The 21184-nt window shown below is 30.8% G+C and overlaps 1 protein-coding gene across 5 annotated transcripts in view; it reads left to right on the top strand.

Moving 5' to 3' along the window:
* LOC124106574 (probable ubiquitin carboxyl-terminal hydrolase FAF-X) overlaps window positions 1–21184 on the top strand; it is a 117947-nt gene that overhangs the window by 23604 nt on the left and 73159 nt on the right. For all 5 annotated transcript variants that reach the window (XR_009228614.1, XM_046464250.2, XM_046464251.2 and 2 more), the window contains exons 7-14: window positions 746–964; window positions 6349–6464; window positions 6651–6902; window positions 7149–7287; window positions 8543–8695; window positions 9408–9512; window positions 17840–18046; window positions 20326–20462. Coding sequence is in view for 4 of the 5 variants with exons in the window: in XM_046464250.2 (XP_046320206.1) it covers window positions 746–964; window positions 6349–6464; window positions 6651–6902; window positions 7149–7287; window positions 8543–8695; window positions 9408–9512; window positions 17840–18046; window positions 20326–20462 (1328 nt within the window). In the remaining variant the exon portion in view is untranslated. The remainder of the gene's footprint in view (window positions 1–745; window positions 965–6348; window positions 6465–6650; window positions 6903–7148; window positions 7288–8542; window positions 8696–9407; window positions 9513–17839; window positions 18047–20325; window positions 20463–21184) is intronic.

Below are 21184 nucleotides of genomic sequence, written 5' to 3' on the forward strand. Positions count from 1 at the left end.
TTTTAATGAATTGCTGTAATTACTCCAGGTCTGATTCTTACTTATAAAAGCAATTAATCAAAAGTTATGAAACTTATATGTATACCTATATTAGCTCATCTTATATACTTTAACGTGAACATTTTCTATAAAATGACCATGATCTCTATATAAATGCTGACTTATTCCAAATTGATGCATAACTTTTAAGATACAGAAATAAGATGATCAGTGACGATTGAATGGAGAATTGTGTTGCAGATTTTCTTTATCATGGATATTTGACAACCTTAAATGTTGAGATTTTAGAATTATTGCCTGTAGAAAATTTAAGGAAGAGATGATACTGCTTATAAGTTGTAACCTATGAAAATAAAGTAGACAGACAAGCTGTGATACAAAAAGCCCTTGAAGTTTAGCTTTGGGCTGGGTTTATGGCTCAGTGGTAGAGTGCTCGCCTAGCATGTGTGAGGCCCTGGGTTCAATCTTCAGCATCATATAAAAAGATAAATAAAGATATTGTGTCCAACTACAATTTAAAAAATAAATATTAAAAAAAGAAATTAGCTTTAAAATTTTGTAATAAAATTTATTTTTACTATATATTGTTTTGATCATATTTAAGTAGAAGTTAGATGATTAATACAGAAGTTGAAGAAAGATGATTATTAACAAGATAGAATAATTTCTGTGCTTAAAATTGCAGAGTTACCTCATTATAAATCATATCATATAAATCATATCTCCTTCTCTCACCACTTAACAGAGATGTATTATTAACAATACCCATCGCCTTGTGGAGCTCTGTGTGGCCAAGTTGTCCCAAGACTGGTTTCCACTTCTAGAACTTCTTGCCCTGGCTTTAAATCCTCATTGCAAATTTCATATCTACAATGGTACACTTCCATGTGAATCAGTTTCCTCAAGTGTTCAGTTGCCTGAAGATGAACTCTTTGCCCATTCTCCAGATCCACGATCACCAAAAGTGTGTTGGTTTGTTTTCGTTTTGTTTTGTTTTTCAAATTTAAATACTAAACACTTTTTTTGCACTTGCCATGGACCATTAGTGATAAAAACTTCCATTAACATAATGATGAACCAGTCAGTATATAACCTTGTTTTATGTAGGTTTCTATCTTAAAATATGCTTTTTGATTTATTTAATCACATTGAACTCCTGATTAGTAACATTATAATTCATGCTAAAAAAAGCTTATTATGTATTGATAGGTTGATGGATCCTGACCTTGTTTTTATGCAAGAGAAATATTTCATTATTTTGTTAATTAATTATTCATACTGACTATACGAATATAACTATTGTAAATAGCAAGCATTGACTGTATATTGTGTTCACTGTGTTTTGTGTGTGTTGGTGTGCATTTTTAAAAGAGCAGAAGATATTTATTTACACAACATAATAAATTAGTGCGGTGGTGCATGCCTATAATCCCAGTGGCTCAGGATGTTGAGGTAGGAGGATCACAAGATCAAAGCCAGCCTCAACAACCAGTGAGACACTAAGCAACTCAGTGAGAACCCTGACTCTATTTTTTTTTTAAGGGGGTGGAGCCTGGGATGTTTCTCAGTGGTTGAGTGCCCCTCATTCAATACCTGGTACCAAAAATTTAAATTTTAAAAATAATATAAAAATTTTACCATTTTGCCAGGCATCGTGATGAAAGCCAGTAACCTCAACAGCTTGGGAGGCTGAGGCAGGAGGATCACAAGTTCAAAGCTAATCTTAGCAACATAGCAAGACCTTGTCTTCAAATGAAAAAAAAATAATAAAGGGCTGGGAATATCATTCAGTGGTTAAGTGTTTTTGGTTTGTTGCTATTTTTTAAAAATAACCGAGATTTTTTAAAAAGTATTTTTATTGTTTTTCTTGAATTTTCCATTAGGCATTTCTTTCAGTGCACTTGATTTCTTAAGAGTAAATCTTAGTGTTGATCATCATCTGAATGTTAAGTAAGTAATCTTACTTCAGATAGAAGATAAGTCTGCTTTTAATAACCAAAATTTTAGCTTATTTTAAAGAAGGAGAGTAGAAAGTAGGAACTATTTTACATTACAAAATTAAGGAAAATAGCCAAAAGAACTGAACTATCCTGAAAGAATATAAAAGAAGCTTCCAGGTTTGTAGTTGTTCCTTTCAGTGTCTCAGTGGTTAAAATGTCACTTTTTAATGTCTAAACTAAAAGGCTTTTTAGTGTCTCAAAGCCAAATTGACTAGATTGTTTAATTAATAAACATTAAAAAAAAAAAACTTAAGGGGGTTAGTTTTAGCATGTAAACAATTATGCACACACAAATAGAAGCCATAAAGGAAAACAAATTGATACAGAATCCTTTTAAAGAAAATTCTAGGAACAGAGATCATTTTTCCTTTCCAATCTAGATACCTTATCTTTTCTTGTGTAATTTTCATGTCTAAGAAGTTCGCTATTATATTGAATAGATATAATGAAAGCGGGTATTCTTGCTGATACTTAATCATAGAGCAGAATGCTTTTTTTAATCTTCCTTTGAATATGTTAGCTATGAACTTTTTAAAATACAGGTATTATTATATTTGGTAGTTTCTACCATTCCTGTTTAGTGTTTTTATTACCAAGGGGTTGAGTTTTATCATTTGCTTTTTCTTTGTCAGAGAGATGATATAGGTGTTTTTTTTTTTTTTTTTTTTCATTGTGTTAACATGATATATCACACTGGTAGTTGCATGTTGGAGATTCATTGTAGTCAGAAAAAAAAAAAAAACCCACCTGGTTAGGTATGTAATTGTTTTAATGTGCTTTGAATGGTATTACTAGCATTTAATTAAGAATTTTATGTCAGTGTGCATAAGAGGAATTAGTCTTTACTTGTGTCTTTTTTCTATATCAGTTTGTACTGAACATTGAGCATGAGTTCAATTTTTGAGAAGAGAACATGAGGGAATTTTGTCAGTTCTTTAAATTTACAGTAGAATTTGCTACTGAAGACCTCTGGTCTGATAATTATTGGATTTTGTCTCTATCCCAATAATGGAGGGTCTATTCAGATGTTCTGTTTGTTTGTTTATGAGGCTTTCTGTGGGTTGTATATTTCTAAAAGATTCTTCTTCCACTCTAGGTAATCCAGTTTAGTTGAATACAATAGATCATGATACTCGGTAGTAATCGTTTTTCTTTCCATAGAATCTCTAGTACTGCTTTTCTCTTAATTCTGAAATTATTTATTTGAATCTCCTTTTTCTTAGATTAAAAATTTGGCCTTTTTTCTACCTTTTTTCAGTACCAAATTTTAATTTTATTCTTATTTTCTTTGTTATTTTTCTAACCTAAAACTTTGACCATTTTTCTTACCTTTTTTCAAGAATCAAATTTTGGTCTTAACTTTTTTCTGTGTTGCTTTTCTAGTCTCTCCACCTGTCTGTGTTATTTTATTTTTTTCCGCCACTTTAACTTTCGTTACCCCTTCAATGTAAATTTACTTAAAGTGTAAAGTTCAGTTGTTCATTCAAGGTCTTTATTTTAAAAAGCGTGTTAATGTCTCAGCTTTCCTCTTCATACTGCCTTTGCTGCATTCCATAAGTTTTAATAAACAGTTTTCTTTTTTTTTTTCTCAGATGTCTCAGTTTCTGTATATTTCCACTTTGGTCCATGTATTATTTAATATGGGTCGTTTTAATTTTTGCTAATCTGTAGATTCGCCAGTTTTCCTTCTCATGATTTCTGTTTCCCTCTATTGTGTTCTGAAAAAAAACACATTCTGTGACTTAAGTCATTTTTAATTTATTAAGACCTTTGGGTTTGGTCTGTAGTTCAAAAGCAGAGTACTTGATTAGTGTGTACTAGGCCCTATGTCCAATCCCTAGTGTCACAAAAAAAGCAAGAACAAGTTTATTAATACTTGTTTTGTGGCACAGTGTATTCTGTAGATTAATCTGGTATGCTGGGCACATTGGCAGACACCTGTAATTCCAGTGGCTGAGGAGGCTGAGACAAGAGGATCACCAGTTCAAAACCAGCCCCAGCAACTGTGCGACACTAAGTGACTTAGTGAGGCTTGTCTCTAAATATAATACCAAAGGGCTGGGACTGTGGCTCTATGTCCGAGTGCCCCTGAGTTTAATCCCTGGTACCGAAGGGGGAAAAAAAAAAAGATTGACCTGATGAGAATCTGCTGTAGAAGGATGATAGTAGTGTGTGTGTGTGTGTGTGTGTGTGTGTGTGTGTAGAGAGAGAGAGTCATTAGAGTCATTAATTCTATAGTATGTGCAAGATCTCAAGATCTCTTTCTTTTTAAACTGATCTTCCCTCTAGGGTCTACCCATTAATGTAGGGTATTAAAGTCTCTGACTAATATAAATAGAATAGTTTCTCCCTTTAGTAGATGTGAATTTTGATGATATGTTTTCGTCTACTTTCTGCTATGCCAGAATATGGGAGATTGGGTGATTTTTAAAGAAGAGATTTATTTTGGCTTAAGGTTCTGGAGGCTGAGAATGAAGGATAGAATGACTACATTTGATGAGCACCTCATGCTTGGTCCCTAAAATATCAAATTCATTTTTAATGTTAATCCATGATTCTTCTCGCCCTATATGGTTCCTGCTAGAAATCTGTTGTTATTTTACTGAGATTACATTATGTGAAGAGTTACTTCTTTCTTTTTTCTTTTTCTTTAGATGACTTGATTGTTATCTATCTTGATGTGAATCTTTGGTGTGTCCTTTGTGGAGTTCATGGTGTGTGTGTGTGTGTGTGTGTGCATGTGGGGCGGGGGGAGAGAAAGACCTTTGTCTTCTCAAATTTGGCAAAATTTTTGACATTATATTAGCTCTTTTTCTTCATTTACCTTCTTAGGTTCTCTTCAAGGTTTTTTTCCTCTTTGAGATGTTTGGAAATTGCTTGTTATTTCTTCATTTTATTCATTCTATTGCCTTTTTACTCATTAACCTCAATGATATTAGTGATTTGTCTTTAATTTCTAACTGTTCGACTTTTCTGTTGAACACACTGGTTGAATTTGAATTCATTTACAGTACTTTAGTCCACAGAATTTGTTTAGTTCTTTAATTCTGTCTGTGTTGCTGGTTTATGTCACTTTCCCTGATTATTTTTTGTTCTTTGGCTCATGTTTTCCTGTAACTCTTTGAAAATATCTGTCATTTAAAGTGTCAAATAAGTCTGTTGCCAGATAGAGATTTAACTTTGTTTAGTACAGGGAAATCTTTTGAATCAGCCCAGAATGAAAGCTCAAGATTTTCTTCAACATTTTTGGGCATGAGTCTTAAGCCTTTGCTCTGTGTTATTTTTTCTCTGTCATCATATTCATGGCTGTTTTAAATTTTGTAATTTCTGTAAGAGCTTGACCTCTAATTGTTCTTTGTGCCTTGACTTTTGTGTTTGTCAATCTGTACATTCCCAGGGTTCTGGAGTATTTTTTGGGGGGCGGGGTGGTTCCTGACTAGATTCTCCTTGCCTAATTTTTTAACTTCCTACATGAAGCAAAGGCAAGTTGCTCAGGCATCCCACAGCTTAGAATGTTGCAGATTCAGTCTCCTCTGCTCTCTCTATTACATGTTAAGGAACTGGGATCAAACTACTGCTTTCTATGAATTCTGTGGAAAATGGGAAAAACAAGATTAAGTAAAAACACTCCATAGTAATCGTTTTTTTTTTCCACAATATTCCCTGTTCTTTTTGAATGACTTTTTCTTGGTTGTGTTTTTTTTTTTTTTTTGGTTGCCATACATTTTTTATTAATTTCTAAAAGTTCTTAGACCTTTTTTACAGGAATGAGGTTTAGGAGCTTCCTAATCTGTCTTTAGCTGCTGTCTTACTATTTTGGTTTTTCAAAACTAAATAAAAAGATTATTTGGATTTTCATCATATCAAGCCTACCTTAGTTAAATCAGTGTGTCCTTTAAATGTTACCTTTAATTTGGTATTTTCCAGATGTTTTAAATGTTTTTGTTTTAAATAACAAAATTATTTCTGCTTAAGATAGCTTGTAATACAAACTATGTTTGTTTTTTAATTTATTAACTTTAAAGTTCATTTTGCATCTTAATTCAGAGATCTAAGCTGCTTAATTTATGGTCAACAGATACATCTGATAAAATTAGTACAAGTTTTGCCTGTATGAACTACTCTATAATTGCCTTCTGCTTCTGACTCACAGGATGCAGAGGACAAAATAATAAAGTTAAGATTATATAAATATGTGTATGACCATATTACAAATTTTTGAGTGCGTATTAAAGATAAAATTTATATAACTGATTTATTAAATTGTCTTTCTAGTTTGTTTTAGACATGCATTTCAGGTAGTAACTGTTTATTAGAAGGGAATTAACTATTATTAACTTTGTTACAGGGTTGGCTAGTGGATCTCATTAATAAATTTGGCACAATAAATGGGTTCCAGATATTGCATGATCGTTTTATTAATGGATCTGCATTAAACATTCAAATAATTGCAGCTCTTATTAAGTAAGTTTTATTTTGAGACATTTTCAATATAATGCCTAGAATGCTTTCATGTTGCCTTGAAAATGATTGAAATTTCAGTTTTCTAAGATGGATTTTTGATACATTTTTAGATTGTAACTTGTTTTTGCTTTTAAGTTTTTAAACTAAAGAAATTAAATAGTGAAGTTTGTGTTTTCCTTATTTCAGACCATTTGGGCAATGTTATGAGTTTCTTAGTCAACCTACATTGAAAAAATACTTCATTCCAATTATAGAAATAGTTCCCCAGTTATTAGAAAATTTAACTGATGAAGAACTGAAAAAAGAAGCAAAGAATGAAGCAAAAAATGATGCCCTTTCGATGATTATTAAGTCTCTGAAGAATTTAGCTTCAAGAATCCCAGGACAAGAAGAAACTGTAAAACATTTAGAAATTTTTAGATTAAAAATGATACTTAGGTAAGATATTTCCTGCCTTAAATTATTATTTCTCAGGGGCTGGAGTTGTGGCTCAGCAGTAGAGTGCTTGCCTAGCATTCACGAAGCACTGGGTTCAATCTTCAGCATCACATGAATGTAAAATGAAGATATTGTGTCCACCTTAAAAAAAAAAAAAAAAAAAAAAACTTAAAAAATAAATGTTAAAAAAATATATATTATTTCTCTAACTCTTAGAATGATACTTACTACAGATTTCTCTTACAGATTATTACAAATTTCTTCTTTTAATGGAAAAATGAATGCACTGAATGAAATTAATAAGGTGATATCAAGTGTATCATATTACACACATCGACATGGTAATTCTGAAGAGGAAGAGTGGTTGACAGCTGATCGAATGGCAGTAAGCTTCTGTCTATTCTTTTGTAAATAACAATCTGCTTATAGAAAACTAGGTTATTACCTAATTCTGTTCAAATGAACAAAAGCAAAACTTGAGTAAAGATTATTTAATCCTAAAACTTCTTTATATTAACAAATGATTTGTCTTTTTGAAATGTTAGGGGTAATTGGACATTTGGAAGACTTACTTATTGCTGAATAAGAGTGTTTCTAATAAGTTTGTGTGCATTTGTAATGTAGTTATTTAGTTGAATTGAAATAGAGGTGATCTTTAATGGTTTGAGTAATCCAGAATCTAATCAATGAGTTGGCCTGGCAATGAATTCCCAATTCATAAGTTTTAAAATTCAGAATTTAATGAGTGGAATAAATCTTTATTAATTAATATTTTATCCTGATTTTAAGAAAAATTAATTTTATTTTTAAATTTATTTTTTAAATTATATCTGTCACTTACTGAAAATAAACTATGTAATACAGATATTTATATTTTAGTTTTGAGATGAATCATGTATATATAGCATATTTTTTAGTGTATGTCATGTGCCAGTACCATAGATCCATTTATAAAGAACAAAATTTATCTTAAATAGTGTTCAGTTAACAGGGTAACTGACAGTTAACCATTGTGAATGTGATAAAAGGTATGCTGACAATGAGAAATTAGTATCTAACTTACTAACATGGGCTGTGATTCGATGAGGTTTTATGTGTGTGTACAATTTGTTTGCTTTATCAAACAGAATTCTACTTTATTAATACTTGAAGGATACTAAAGTGAGTATTTAGAAAATGTTTTAAGCAATTTGACATTGCTGTAGTGTTTTTATTGTGATTTTTACAGGTAATCTGGGATTGAATATTTTAAAGTGGTTGTTTTCAGATAGTGTGAGAGATGTAATATATTAGTTAATTTATGGGATCATTATGTGAAGAATTAAATTTCATTATAAAATTGCTTAATTGAGCATTAAAAAAAGCACATTCAGTAAAGTTAGTTATAATTGGTGAATTTAGCACATCTTTGTGAGCATTTTATGTGCATAATTGAATTCTACAAAATCATCTTTCATGTTTAACAATTTTTCATGAAAACCATGCTTAAACCTATTAATATATTTTAATTTATGAACATGTACAAAATTGGGCTTTTGGGTTTCTTTTCAAATTACCTAGAAATCTGAACCATGTTTTTATTTCGCTTTTAAAAATATTTTCACTTTCTGTATCGGAATGAATGAATGTCTTACATTTAGGAATGGATACAGCAAAACAATATCCTATCCATAGTCTTACGAGATAGTCTTCATCAACCACAGTATGTAGAAAAGCTAGAGAAGATTCTTCGTTTTGTGATTAAAGAAAAAGCTCTTACATTACAGGATCTTGATAATATCTGGGCAGCACAGGTAAGAAATTTTCTAAGACACACAATATGTGGCAGTCTTTATTTAATGACGTGCAAATATGTATTGCTTGACTTGTAATTTACTTTCTTTATGTATTCATACATCCTGCCAGGAACTTTTTAATACAAATTTCTCATCAAGTTTAAATATCTTATAAAACAGTAGACCTATGATAAAGTAATGAAACAAAAAAATCTGTAATTGGAAGTTTTTTCTATGAAATATATAAAGAAGCTAATGTCACAAGAAGAGTTACATTAATCTATTACTTTAAAATACCTGGGTGTTATATGTAGCAATTATAACTTTTCATAAGAATAACTGATTTCAGAAGTACTAATGTATAATTTTTGTATTATCTAAAAAGGTGGGTGTCTATTCATGGATCTCTTGAGTATCATTGGGCACTAAAAATTTTTTGTTTTTTTTAAATAAAGCAAACCAAGAAAATATTCTTTCTTACCTTTACCAAGTGAACATTTGTTTTTAATTTTAAAGTAATCCATTATTTTTACTTTATTTTCTCTTGATTTTATGTAAGTTTAACTAAAAATTTTCACATGAATTTCTTAAGTTTATTAATCATTTATTTAAATGGCAGTTCTAAGGCATTTAAAGTATTGAAAATTCTGTTCTAACCTCGGATGAAGAAGGTAGGAATGTTCATCAGATAATGAACTAAGATTTTAATTTGCTTTTGTTTTTGCTGTAGGCAGGAAAACATGAAGCCATTGTGAAGAATGTACATGATCTACTAGCAAAGTTGGCTTGGGATTTTTCGCCTGAACAGCTTGATCATCTTTTTGATTGCTTTAAGGTAATAGTTTTAGTTATTGCCATTTCATTTTACATGGAATTAAATAATTAATAAGTTAGTTTATTCTTAAATCAACACAGTTCCTAACAAATATTGTTGAAGGCTCGCTGATGAAGAACTGCTCACTGCGGAGATGTACAAAAGCAGTCATAACTTCTTGTGTGGTTCTAGAAATTGAATCCAGTGACTCATATATAACCACACAAGTACTCTACTACAGAGTCATATCTCCAGCCCCTGCAATCATTTTTTTTTTTTTGTAATTATAGATGGACAGCATGTCTTTATTTTTATGTGCTTATATAAGGTACTAAGGATGGAACCCAGTGTTAAGTGAGCGCTCTGCCACTAACTCACAGCCCCAGCCCCCTCAACCATATCTTTTTTTTTTTCCCCCAGTTGTGGATGTACAGAATATCTTTATTATTTATTTATTTTTTATATGGAGCTGAGGATCAAACCCTGTGCCTCACGTTTGTAAGGCAAGCACTCTGCTACTGAGTCACAAGTGGTTTATAATTTTTCTTATACTTGCAGCCTCTTGAGAGTTTTTATTCTGTTGTTTTTTTAGTTAGTTTACTCTAGCAGTTTTAATTTTGATTTAGGTTTAAATAACTGTAGAAACCAAGGAAAGAATAGGTATTGAGAAAATAGATTTAAGAAAACACTAGTTCTTTGGGGTAAAAGGTGCCGCAGTCTGGCTGGGCACAATCAGGAGCCACTTGTCAAAAGAAACTAACTTTATTTTTAGAACCACACACGCCAAACAAAACAGCCTCTCAGGAAAAACCCTCAGAGCCTCAACTGCCACCACCGGCTTTCCACAAGCCTCTCTCTCCCACTCAAGCTTCTCTCCACCTCCCACAATCCTCCTGCTCTTGAGGCCGATTGGCTGGGTCACGTGGGCGGAGCCAAAAAAGTCCCCCAATGAGCAGCTCCGTGGTCTGAAAGGGCAGGGAAACAGTCCAATGAGCATCACCGCAGAGGAGCCAATCAGCTAGATGTTGCTGGGGCCGAGGAGCCAATCAGCTAGATGTTGCTGGGGCCACTGTGAGCCAATCATCAGCCGGCAGCTGGAAGTTTGCTGGCAGCTGGAAGTTTGCTGGGGCCCCTTGGCTGTGGCTCTCAACAAAAAGGCATATGAAAAATGACATGAAATTAGACCAACAGTTCCTGGTGTCATATCTGCATTATCATATTATCATTGAAGTTATGACTATTTAAGACACTGTGGTATATGAGTCTCTTTCTAGTTTATAAGGTTGATTGGAAAACTTGTAATCATGAAAGTAAAGCCATATGTTCTTAGACAAATATTTTCATTAACCCATTAATTAAAAATAAGATTTTTGGTTCAAAATCATGATTACATTTTTGGAGAAAGTTTGGTTAATTCTGACCATATTAGAAAATAGTTTTGATATTTGTCCTTTGTTTCTCATCCTCTGACCTAACAATTAAGTTTCTGAATAAACCCTAGAGGAAATCTGGGATGTGTACACTATTTTAGCAAATTTATTTGTATTAACCTCAAACTGAAAATTAGATGCCTTTGATGTATAAAATACATAGTAGATGAACTGAAATTACTTTTAAGTTTATAGCAGTGAAAATTAACAAGTTAGAACAACCTAGCTCACAGATGAATCTTCCTAATATAAAGAAACTAGGAAGGAAAAGATATCCTAAAATTGAGAATCCAGTTGTATTTTGGAAAAGAAGATTGGTATATTTTTAGGAAGAAATACACAGAACATATCTAAATATTGACTTAAAGATAGTTTCTCAAGTGTTTTTGATTTAACTTCTACCCCAGCTGTATTAAACTAGAAATAACTAAGCATAGAAACTACGATTTGTTTTTGAAAGTCTCTTTTTACATTTAATGATAGTATTCTGATACTAAGTTTTTCTATACATATAAGACGTGATGTATCATTATAATTTGCATACTTGTATATCTGTTTCGTATATGTATGTGTCTCCAATAAATTGTTAATATATTTACTTTCTTTTTTTGATTAGTTCTAATTAGTTACACAAAGTAGTAGAATACTTTTTGACACATAATACATAAATGGAGAATAACTTCTCATTTGTACATAATACGGAATTACACTGGTCATACTGTACATAATGTGGAATTACACTGGTCAGTCATATATACATATAGAATAAGAATTCAATAAGAATTCATTCTACTGTTCTTTCTAACCTTATATCCCTTCCCTCTCTTAAGTTCCCTCTGCCTAATCTTTTATTCTTCCCTAGCCCACCCTCCTAATCCCTGTGTAATTGAGCATCTGTGTATCAGAGAAAGCATTTGGCCTTTGGTTTTTTAGGATTGGCTTATTATTCTCCAACTCTGTTCATTTACCATCAAATGACATCATTTCATTAAAGCTGAGTAATACTTGTGTATATATACCACATTTTCTTTATCGGTTCATCTGTTGAAGGGCACCCAGGTTGATTCCATAGTTTAGCTATTGTGAATTGAATTACTGTAAACATTGATGTGGCTGCATCACTGTAGTGTGCTGATTTTAAGTCTTTTGGATATAAACTGAGGAGTGGGATAGCTGGGTCAAATGGTGGTTCCATTACAAGTTTCTGAAGAATCTCTATACTGCTTTCCAGAGTGGTTGTACCAATTTGCAGTCCCACCAGCAATGTGTAAGTGTGCCTTTCCTCCACATCCTTGCCAACATTTATTGCTATCTGTATTCTTAATGATTGCCATTCTGACTGAAGATGAAATCTTATCATAGTTTTGAATTGTATTTCTATAATTGGTAAAGGTGAACATTTTTCATATATTTATTGATCGATTATGTTTGTTCTTCTGTGAAATATCTTTAGTTCCTTAGCCCATTTATTGGTTGGGTTATTAGTTTTCTTGGTGTTAAGTTGTTTGGGTTCTTTATATATCCTAGAGATCAATTAATGCACTATCTGAAGTGCATGTGATAAAGATTTTCTTCTACTCTGTAGGCTGTTTGCTTCTTCAAGCAAAGGAAATAACATGAACATTTTAGTTTTATTCCATCCCATTTATTGAATCTTGATTTTACTATTTGCACTTTAGGGGTCTTGTAAGAAAGTCAGATTCTAGGCTGATATGGTGAAGATTTGGGCCTACTTTTTCTAGTAGGCACAGGGTCTCTATTCTAGTGGTTAAGTCTTTGAGCAACTTTAGTTGAGCTTCGTACAGGTGAGAAATACTGGTTAATTTCATTTTGTTATAGCTGGCTTTCCATTTTTCCCAGCACTATTTGTTGAAAAGGCTATCTTTTCTCCAAAAGTATGTTTTGGTGCCTTTATTTATGAGATAACTATATTTATGTGGGCATGTCTCTTTTTTGTCTTCTATTTGGAATTGCATTAAATTGTGTAACATGGCTGTTTTGATAATATTAATTCTGCCTGTCCAGCAGCATGGTCTTTTCATCTCCTGAGAACTTCTTCAATTTCTTCCTTTACTGTTTTATAGTTTTCATTGTAGAGGCCTTTCACCTCATTTAGATTTCTCAAGGTTTTGTTTTTGGTTTTGTTTTTGAGGCTATTATGAACAGGATAGTTTTCCTAATTTCTCTTTCAGTGGATTTATCACATATATATTGGAATGCATTTGATTTGTGGGTGCTGATTTTATAATGTGCTACTTTGGTGAATTTACTTACTAGTCTATAAAGGTTCCTGGTGGAATTTTTTTTGATCTTCTGAATATAGAATCATGTCATCGTCAAGTAGTGCTAGTTTGAGTTCTTCTTTACCTGTTTGTATCCCTTTAATTTCTTATCTCTAATTGATCTGGCTGAGTTTAAAGGATATTGATTAGAAGTGGTAAGAAGAGACATCCTTGTCTTGTTCCAGTAACTCTCCATATTTCTTTGTCTAGAATTAAGCTGGCTTTGGGTAATGTACAGTGTTGAAATTTTGCAATGTTTCTACTCTCCCTAGTTTTTCTAGTGTTATGAACACAAAGAGGTGTCGTATTTGTCAAATGCTTTTCCTGATTCTTTCTTTAAAAAGCCTATTGATGCAATGATTCACATTTATTGAACCAACCCTAAATCCCTGGTATGAACACTGCTTGATCATGGTGTGATGTCTTTTTAATATAGTTTTGTATGGGATTTACCCAAATTTTTATTTAATTTTTGCACATACATCTATCAAGGATTCGGTCTAAAGTTTTCCTTCCTTGACATATCTTTGTCTGGTTTTGCTAAGGTTTCCTCCTTTTCTATTTCATGGAATACCTTAAGGAATATTGGTGTTGATTTTTCTTTGAAGGTCTTGTAGAACTTGACTGAGAATCTTGGTTGGTAAGCTTTTGATGGCATAATCTATATCATTACTTGAAATTGGTCTGTTTAAATTATGTATGTCCTTCTTGTTCAGTTTGGATAGATCATATGCTTCCAGAAATTTATCTGTGTCTTCAAGATTTTATATTTTATTTGAGTATAAATTTTCAAAATCTTTCTGATTATTTCTTAAATTTCAGTGATATCATCATCATATTTCCTTTTTCATCACTTATTTTAGTAATTTGAGTTTTCTCTCTTTTTCTCTTTATTATTGTGACTAGGGACTTATCAATTTTTTTAATTAGTTCAAAGAATCAACTTTTAATTTTGTCTTGTTTCTTTTTTGTTTTCAGTTTCATTGATTTCAGCTTTGATTTTAATTTTTTGTATTTTCTACTGTTCTGTTTTTGGGGGTGTTATGTTCTTTTTTGAAGATTGTGAGAGGTAATGTTAGGTCATTTATTTGATTTTTTAATTATTTTATTAAATGAACTTAATGTAATGAATTTTCCTTTTAGTACTGACTTCATAGTGTCCCAGAAATTTTGATGTTATATCGATATTCTCATCCTTGATTTTTTTTTCCTACTGTCCATAGAGTAGCTTTTATTTTTTATTTTATCATTGATTTCTAGTTTCATTCCATTATGATCTAATCAAATGCAGGGTATTATCTCTATTTTTTTTTTATTTACTAAGAATTACTTTGGGCACAACATATGGTCTATTTTTGAGAAGGATCCATGTGCTGCTGAGATTAATGAAATAGTCTATGTATGTTCATTAAGTCTAAATTACTGAGTGTATTACTTAGTTGTATTAGTTTATTTATTAGGTTTTTATTTCGAATACCTATCCTGGAGTGAGAGAGGTATGTTAAAGTCACCCAGTATTATATGTTATTTATTTGATTCATGAAGTTGGGAAGGGTTTGTTTGATTTGGGGAAGGGTTAGATGCTCCATCATTTGGGGCATAAATATTTACTATTCTTATTTCATCCTAATATATAATTCTCTTAAGTAATATAAAATGTCTTTCTTTGTATCTTCTGATTAATCTTAGCTTGAAGTTCACTTCATTTTATATCACGAGGGAACTTGTTTACACAATCCATATGAGTCATGTTTTTTCCCATCCTTTCACCTTCAGTCTTTTGATATCTTTTTCTACGAAGTAAGTCTCTTGGAGACAGCATCTTGTTGTGTCTTATTTTTTAATTCAATCTACCAGGCTATGTTTTTCGATTAATGAATTTATGGCATTAATATTCAAGGTTATTATTGATCTGGTTTGTATTCTCTGTTGTTTTGATTAAATTTTGGTTTTTGATTAATTTTTGGTTTTAAATTAGACTGTTTCTAGTTTTTATCATTTTTTCTTAGTTTTTATCATTCCCCTCCCCACACTTTGTCATGGAATATTTGGTTGAATATTCTGTAGTACATACAGGCTTTCTAGTTGTGGATTTTTTTTAACTCTTGTTTATCATGGAAGGTTTTTATTTTCATCTCCAAATCTGAAACTTAATTTTGCTGGATATGAAATTTTTCCACAACTAGGATAGTTTAGAATATATTAATCCAGGACCTCCTAGCTTAGGTGGTTCTTGCTTGAGAAATCAATTGAGATCTGAATTGGTTTCGCCCTATATGCAATGTCTTTTTTTTTTTCTTTCACAGGCTTTAAGATTTTATCCTTATATTCTGTATTTTAGTCATTTGCATTATGTCTTAGTGTAGGTCTGCTATAATTTTGTACATTTGGGATCCTGTAAGCCTCTTGTAGTTGATTTTTTCATTGCATTTTAGATTTAGGGATTTTCTAATATTGTGTCTTTGAAATGATTGAACATTCCTTTGGTTTATACCTCTGCTCCTTCTTAAGTTTGGTCTTTTCATGTTATCCCATACTTCTTGGAAGTTCTGTTTAAGGATTGTTACCATCTTCTCCAAATGGTAAATTTTATTTTCAAGATTATGTATTTTGTCTTCATTGCCTGAGATTCTGTCTTCCAGGTAGTCTATTCTGTTGATGATGCTTCCCATTAAATTTATAATTTGGTTTGTTGATTATTTCATTTCAAGGATTTCTGCTTGGTTGTTTGGGTTTTTGTTTTGTTTTGTTTTTGCTTTGTTTTTTAGAATTTCTAATTCTGTATTGAACTGATCTTTGACTTTCTGTATTTCCTCTTGGATTTTACTCTTAATAATTAATCATCCTATGATTGAAGCCATAAGATCTGTTTTTAATTGTGTTCATTTTGTATTTATCTAATTGTGTTTCCTGAGGCCTTTATTCTAAATAAAGGTCAAGTCATTTGTCAGTTTTTATCTTTATTCTCATTTACTTCTAAATATTTTATTTCTTTCCTGATTTCTTTTATTCATGATTTTTAAACGTATTATTTGATCTCCAGGTGATTATTATCCTTTTTTTTAATCTTAGCATTGATATCCAATTTCATTCTGATAGAATACAAGTAATTCTCTTTTATTTTTTTATTTGCTAAGAATTCTTGGTGATATAACATATAGTTGTATGTGTTGTATGTGCTGCTGAGAAGAAAGTGAATTCGATCCAATAATATTCTTTAATGTGTATTTGGTCCATATTATTGATTATATTTTTAATCGCAGAATTCTTTCATCAGTTTTATATGACCTATTTGGCTGTGAGAACTGTTAAAGTTACCCAGTATTAGCATAATGTGGTCTGTTTGATTCTTAATTTGATCTTTCACTTCCTGTATTTTGCATTATCAATGCATTATTTTGTCAATTTTTTTCAATTCTACTTTTTCTTACTAAGTACTCCTTTCTGTGTTTTGAGATCAGGACTCACTACTTAGCTTCATTTTCCCAAAATCTGAAGTCTTATTTTTTATCTAATACGAAAACTCATCGACTCTGCTTTCCTTTAATTTTTGAATATTTTTGGCAACCATTTGCCTCCAAGCTTGTTTTTTTTCTTTCTTTTTTTATACTGTAAGTAGTTCCTGTTAATTTTGGCATTATAACTGTTCTATTTAGACTACTATACTTAATGGAATTATTGATGTTACAGATTAAACTTCTGTTTTTGTGTCCTATTCTTTTTGATTCTGTATTCCTGCTTTCTGAATTGTTATTTAAATATTTTTAATAATATATTATAGTATTTTGTATCATTGCTTTTAAAGATGACATCTGTCATCCTCAGATTTGAGTCTCTAGCTGGTCTGGAATCTTTGCGCCATTTTCTATTCTGCTTTTTATGCTCTCCATTTTTTAGATTCATGCTTATTTTTATGGTATGTCTAGAAACTTTAGGTGTGCTCAGTAGGATGAATAATGAAAAATATATTCCATCTTTATACAAGTATCTCACCTAGTAAATGTAGAATTTTTTAATCTAAATACAGGTCACATTTTTTATCTTTTTGTAAGTAGGAGGGGTTTTGTTTGTTTTTTATCTTAATATTCTTAACTTTTTCTCTGCTTTTTTTTGTTTGAAAGTGTAATACATTTTACTTCATGACTGATTTTTTTGTTTGTAGCAAGTATTTTAAAGTAAGTATTTCTTTCTGTTGTAAATTATGTGATTTTTCTTTTAATATTTTATTTTTTAGTTGTGGTTGGACACAATACCTTTTAATTTTTTATTTTTTTGTGGTGCTGAGGATCAAACCCAGGCCTCTGCACGTGCTAAGCAGCACTCTACCATTTAGAGTCACAACCCCAGCCTCATAATTATGTAATTTCTTAATGAAAAGCATCAAACAGCTTAAAGTTGTAAATGGAGATTTTTTTTTTTCCTAGAATTTAGAGAGTCTGTTTTATGAGTTCTATTTTATTTTCTCAATCTGAATACCAATAGTTTGGTAATTTGGTGGTGGGTATGTATATGCACCCATCTGTGGATGTGTATTGAAGAAAATGCCTAGTTTATCCAAATAGATTAAAGTAGTGATGATGTAATACAAATAAAGGTATAAAGTTATGAGATATTAATCTTTTAATTTTTCTTCTAGGCAAGTTGGACAAATGCAAGTAAAAAGCAACGTGAAAAGCTACTTGAGCTAATACGCCGTCTTGCAGAAGATGATAAAGATGGTGTGATGGCTCACAAAGTTTTGAATCTTCTTTGGAATCTGGCTCATAGTGATGATGTACCTGTAGATATCATGGACCTAGCTCTCAGTGCCCACATAAAAATACTAGATTATAGTTGTTCCCAGGTACAGAAGTGCTTATTTGCCTACCATTTCTAACTTTTTTCCTTTAACATTTAAGATAATATACTTGTAGGATAGTTTTAGTTTATTTAATTACTTTGGTTTTAAAATAAGCCTGAAGAATTAGTTTGTTTTTGTCATATAAATATGGCTTTCTACCTTATTTGGTATTTTTCAATAAGTTTTATCTGTTATCCATTATGCATTTTTAACAACTTTAGATAAATAGTTTTATAGCTAAATAATTTATTATTATAATTGTACTATATAAAATACAAGGCACTAAGGTCACATATAATTTAAGCTGAATAGGGACTTTGGAAGCATAAAAGTAGATGTTAATGTAAATATTGGCTTCCCTATGAGCAAATCATTATAGCTCACTCTTCCCCACTTTTAACTTATGTCTTTGATGTTTACTAGTTGTTAAGTATTCAATTTTATACAAATTTTATCTGTTAGCTTCGATTATGTGGACTTTTGTCAGTTATAGTGGTGAATTTATAATAGTTCATAAATTTAATGATAATGATGTTTTTTCCTTAAAAAAAAAAAAGCAGAAGTAGTAACTAAGGACTGATAAAGAATGTCTTTAGTATTTGGAGGGCAGGCATTTTTGTTTCGCTTGTACTTGAGTTTTATTTAACAAGTCAGGTAAGCCCAAGATTACTTCTGATTTGTGAAAAACCAGGATTGTGATGGTTCAGAAATAAACACTGAACTGATTGCCTTCATTAAAAAAAGTATTGTCATAAATATTCATACATATAATTAACTATAATTATGATTATTTATATGTACGAGAACATTTTAAACAGTGGTACTTTAAAAATGAAAATTAAGTTATGTTGTGAACTATTTAGTTCTATGTATTCACAGTTGTCCTCAGAAACTGAGTTTTTTCATATTCTGAAAAAGATACAAAAAAAATTATCATGTTTGTTCTCTATAGACAGATAAAGTCTCAAGTAGCTTTTTCCAATTCCAGTAATTAGTAATACAGTAAATTTGTATTGATGCATTTAAATCTTCAGATGTAATAAAAAGAAAATAATCTAGTTGGGTTATATGATCAAATGATGTTATGTTTCCTTCTCATTGTTCATTAAATGTTTTATATTTATCTAAAATGGCTAAGAGGATCTTGTATATAAGTGATATTTTACAAATAAAAGGAATGTTGTAGAAAATCAAAATAGTACATTTATCATAAAGGCTCAACCAGGGTTTATTATTTATTCTTATTTATCATAGGCACTCCGTCTTATACCTTGCCACATTAATAAGTATTGGATTTCACTAAATTTAGCAAAAAGTGTTTGGCTTTTATCAATTTAAGGTTTCATTTGTTATCATTATGGGAAACTAATAAGTCTGTTACTCAAAGTGCTTTGAAAAGCAGTGACAAATTTAATATTCATGTACTGTAAATATTTTAAAGTCCTTAATATAATCACTGAAGTATTGCCTATTCTTTCCCAAATATGTACAGAAACAGGATTATTTAACTGAAAATCTGTTAAGTATCTGCATCTAACTTTTTAATCACTGTAGTTAACAAGGTTAAGCAAATAAACAAAGAGTGAATAACTGAAATAAACCTATTGTTCAGTATTTCTAATTTTCTTTTAAGTGGATACTTAAAGGAATTTTAAATTTTACAATGTTCATTTTTTTTATTTGATTATTTTTTTATAAGTATTTCTGAAATACAAATATTGTGTTTCTTGCTGATTAAAAAAGTACAGCAGGGGCTGGGGTGGTGGCTCAGCAGCAGAGCGCTTGCCTAGCACAGTTCAGAGGATTCCATCCTCTGTACCACCTAAAAATAAATAAGTAAAATAAAGGTATTGTGTCCAACTACAACTAAAAAATAAATCTTAAAAAAAAAAAAGAAAGCATAGCAGTACCAAACACATGTAAATAATTGGAATTTTGTGTTTTTGCTACATTTTACAAAATGAGAACCTAACAAAATATTTAATACAGTGCCCACATTCATACTTTATTAATGTTCCTATACTTAGGAACTGTTTATATATGTTGATCCAGATAGCTAAAGCCATGAAACATTGAGTTCATAATAGTGCTTTACATGTCATAGTTTTAATGATAATTTCAAAAAAAGAATGTACCTTTTGTTTGATTAAACTATTAAGCCTTCATCATAAAATTTATCTGCTGAGTTTAAGTGCTTTTCTGATAATTCTCAAAAACATTTGAGGTTAGAATTATGTAGAACACTCGTCCATTTAAAACAATTTTTTTTTAATATATGTAAGGATCGAGACACACAAAAGATTCAATGGATAGATCGATTTATAGAAGAACTCCGCACAAATGACAAGTGGGTAATTCCTGCCCTGAAACAAATAAGAGAGATTTGCAGTCTGTTTGGTGAAGCTCCTCAAAATTTGAGGTAAGGTTTTTTAATACCAAGAACTTCCTTATTTTTGTAAGTATTTTATTGAAAATAGGATATCAATAAAAACAAGTTTTAAAGAAAGAAAACGATATTGAAAAACAAAGCTTAGAGAAAGGTGTATTTGGAACAGAAGAAGGGTCTTTGATTATATTCAGTACTTTATATTTTATAACACAGATCAATTATGTGATAGTTCCAATAATCTTTAAGCAATTAAGTACTGGAGCCAAAGTCCTGCTTCTTCTTTCAAAAGTGTCTTTGACATTCAACAATTGGCCTTATGATACTTGGTATTTTATCTCACTTCTTAATTTTATTCTGCCCTTTTGGCTCTTTTTCTACCCATAACTAACAATTTATTGTAGATCCCACATAATAATATTTTATACAATCATTGTTATTTGCCTAATTGATTTATCAAACATTTTCAATGCTATTATTAACTTTATATGTCATACTAAGGAATACCATTTTCCAAAGTGAGATTAAAACCTTTTTTGAATTTTAAAGTTAAACTACACAATTTCAACTACATAATGAATTTAAATTATGAAAGATGACAAAATTTTATTTAAATAATTTGTTTACTCTGAAATTATTTTGTAGATAATTTAAATGACCAATCTCAGTTGCTAATTTGTGGTTATTGGAATGATTTATTCTTTTTATTTTCTTTTCATGTATTTGGAATTAATTACATGAATGGAAAATTAACA

Source organism: Marmota monax, unplaced genomic scaffold, assembly GCF_021218885.2.
Source record: "Marmota monax isolate L192 unplaced genomic scaffold, Marmota_monax_Labrador192_F-V1.1 WCK01_AAM20220418_F8-fsc00260, whole genome shotgun sequence".
Taxonomy (NCBI): domain Eukaryota; kingdom Metazoa; phylum Chordata; class Mammalia; order Rodentia; family Sciuridae; genus Marmota; species Marmota monax.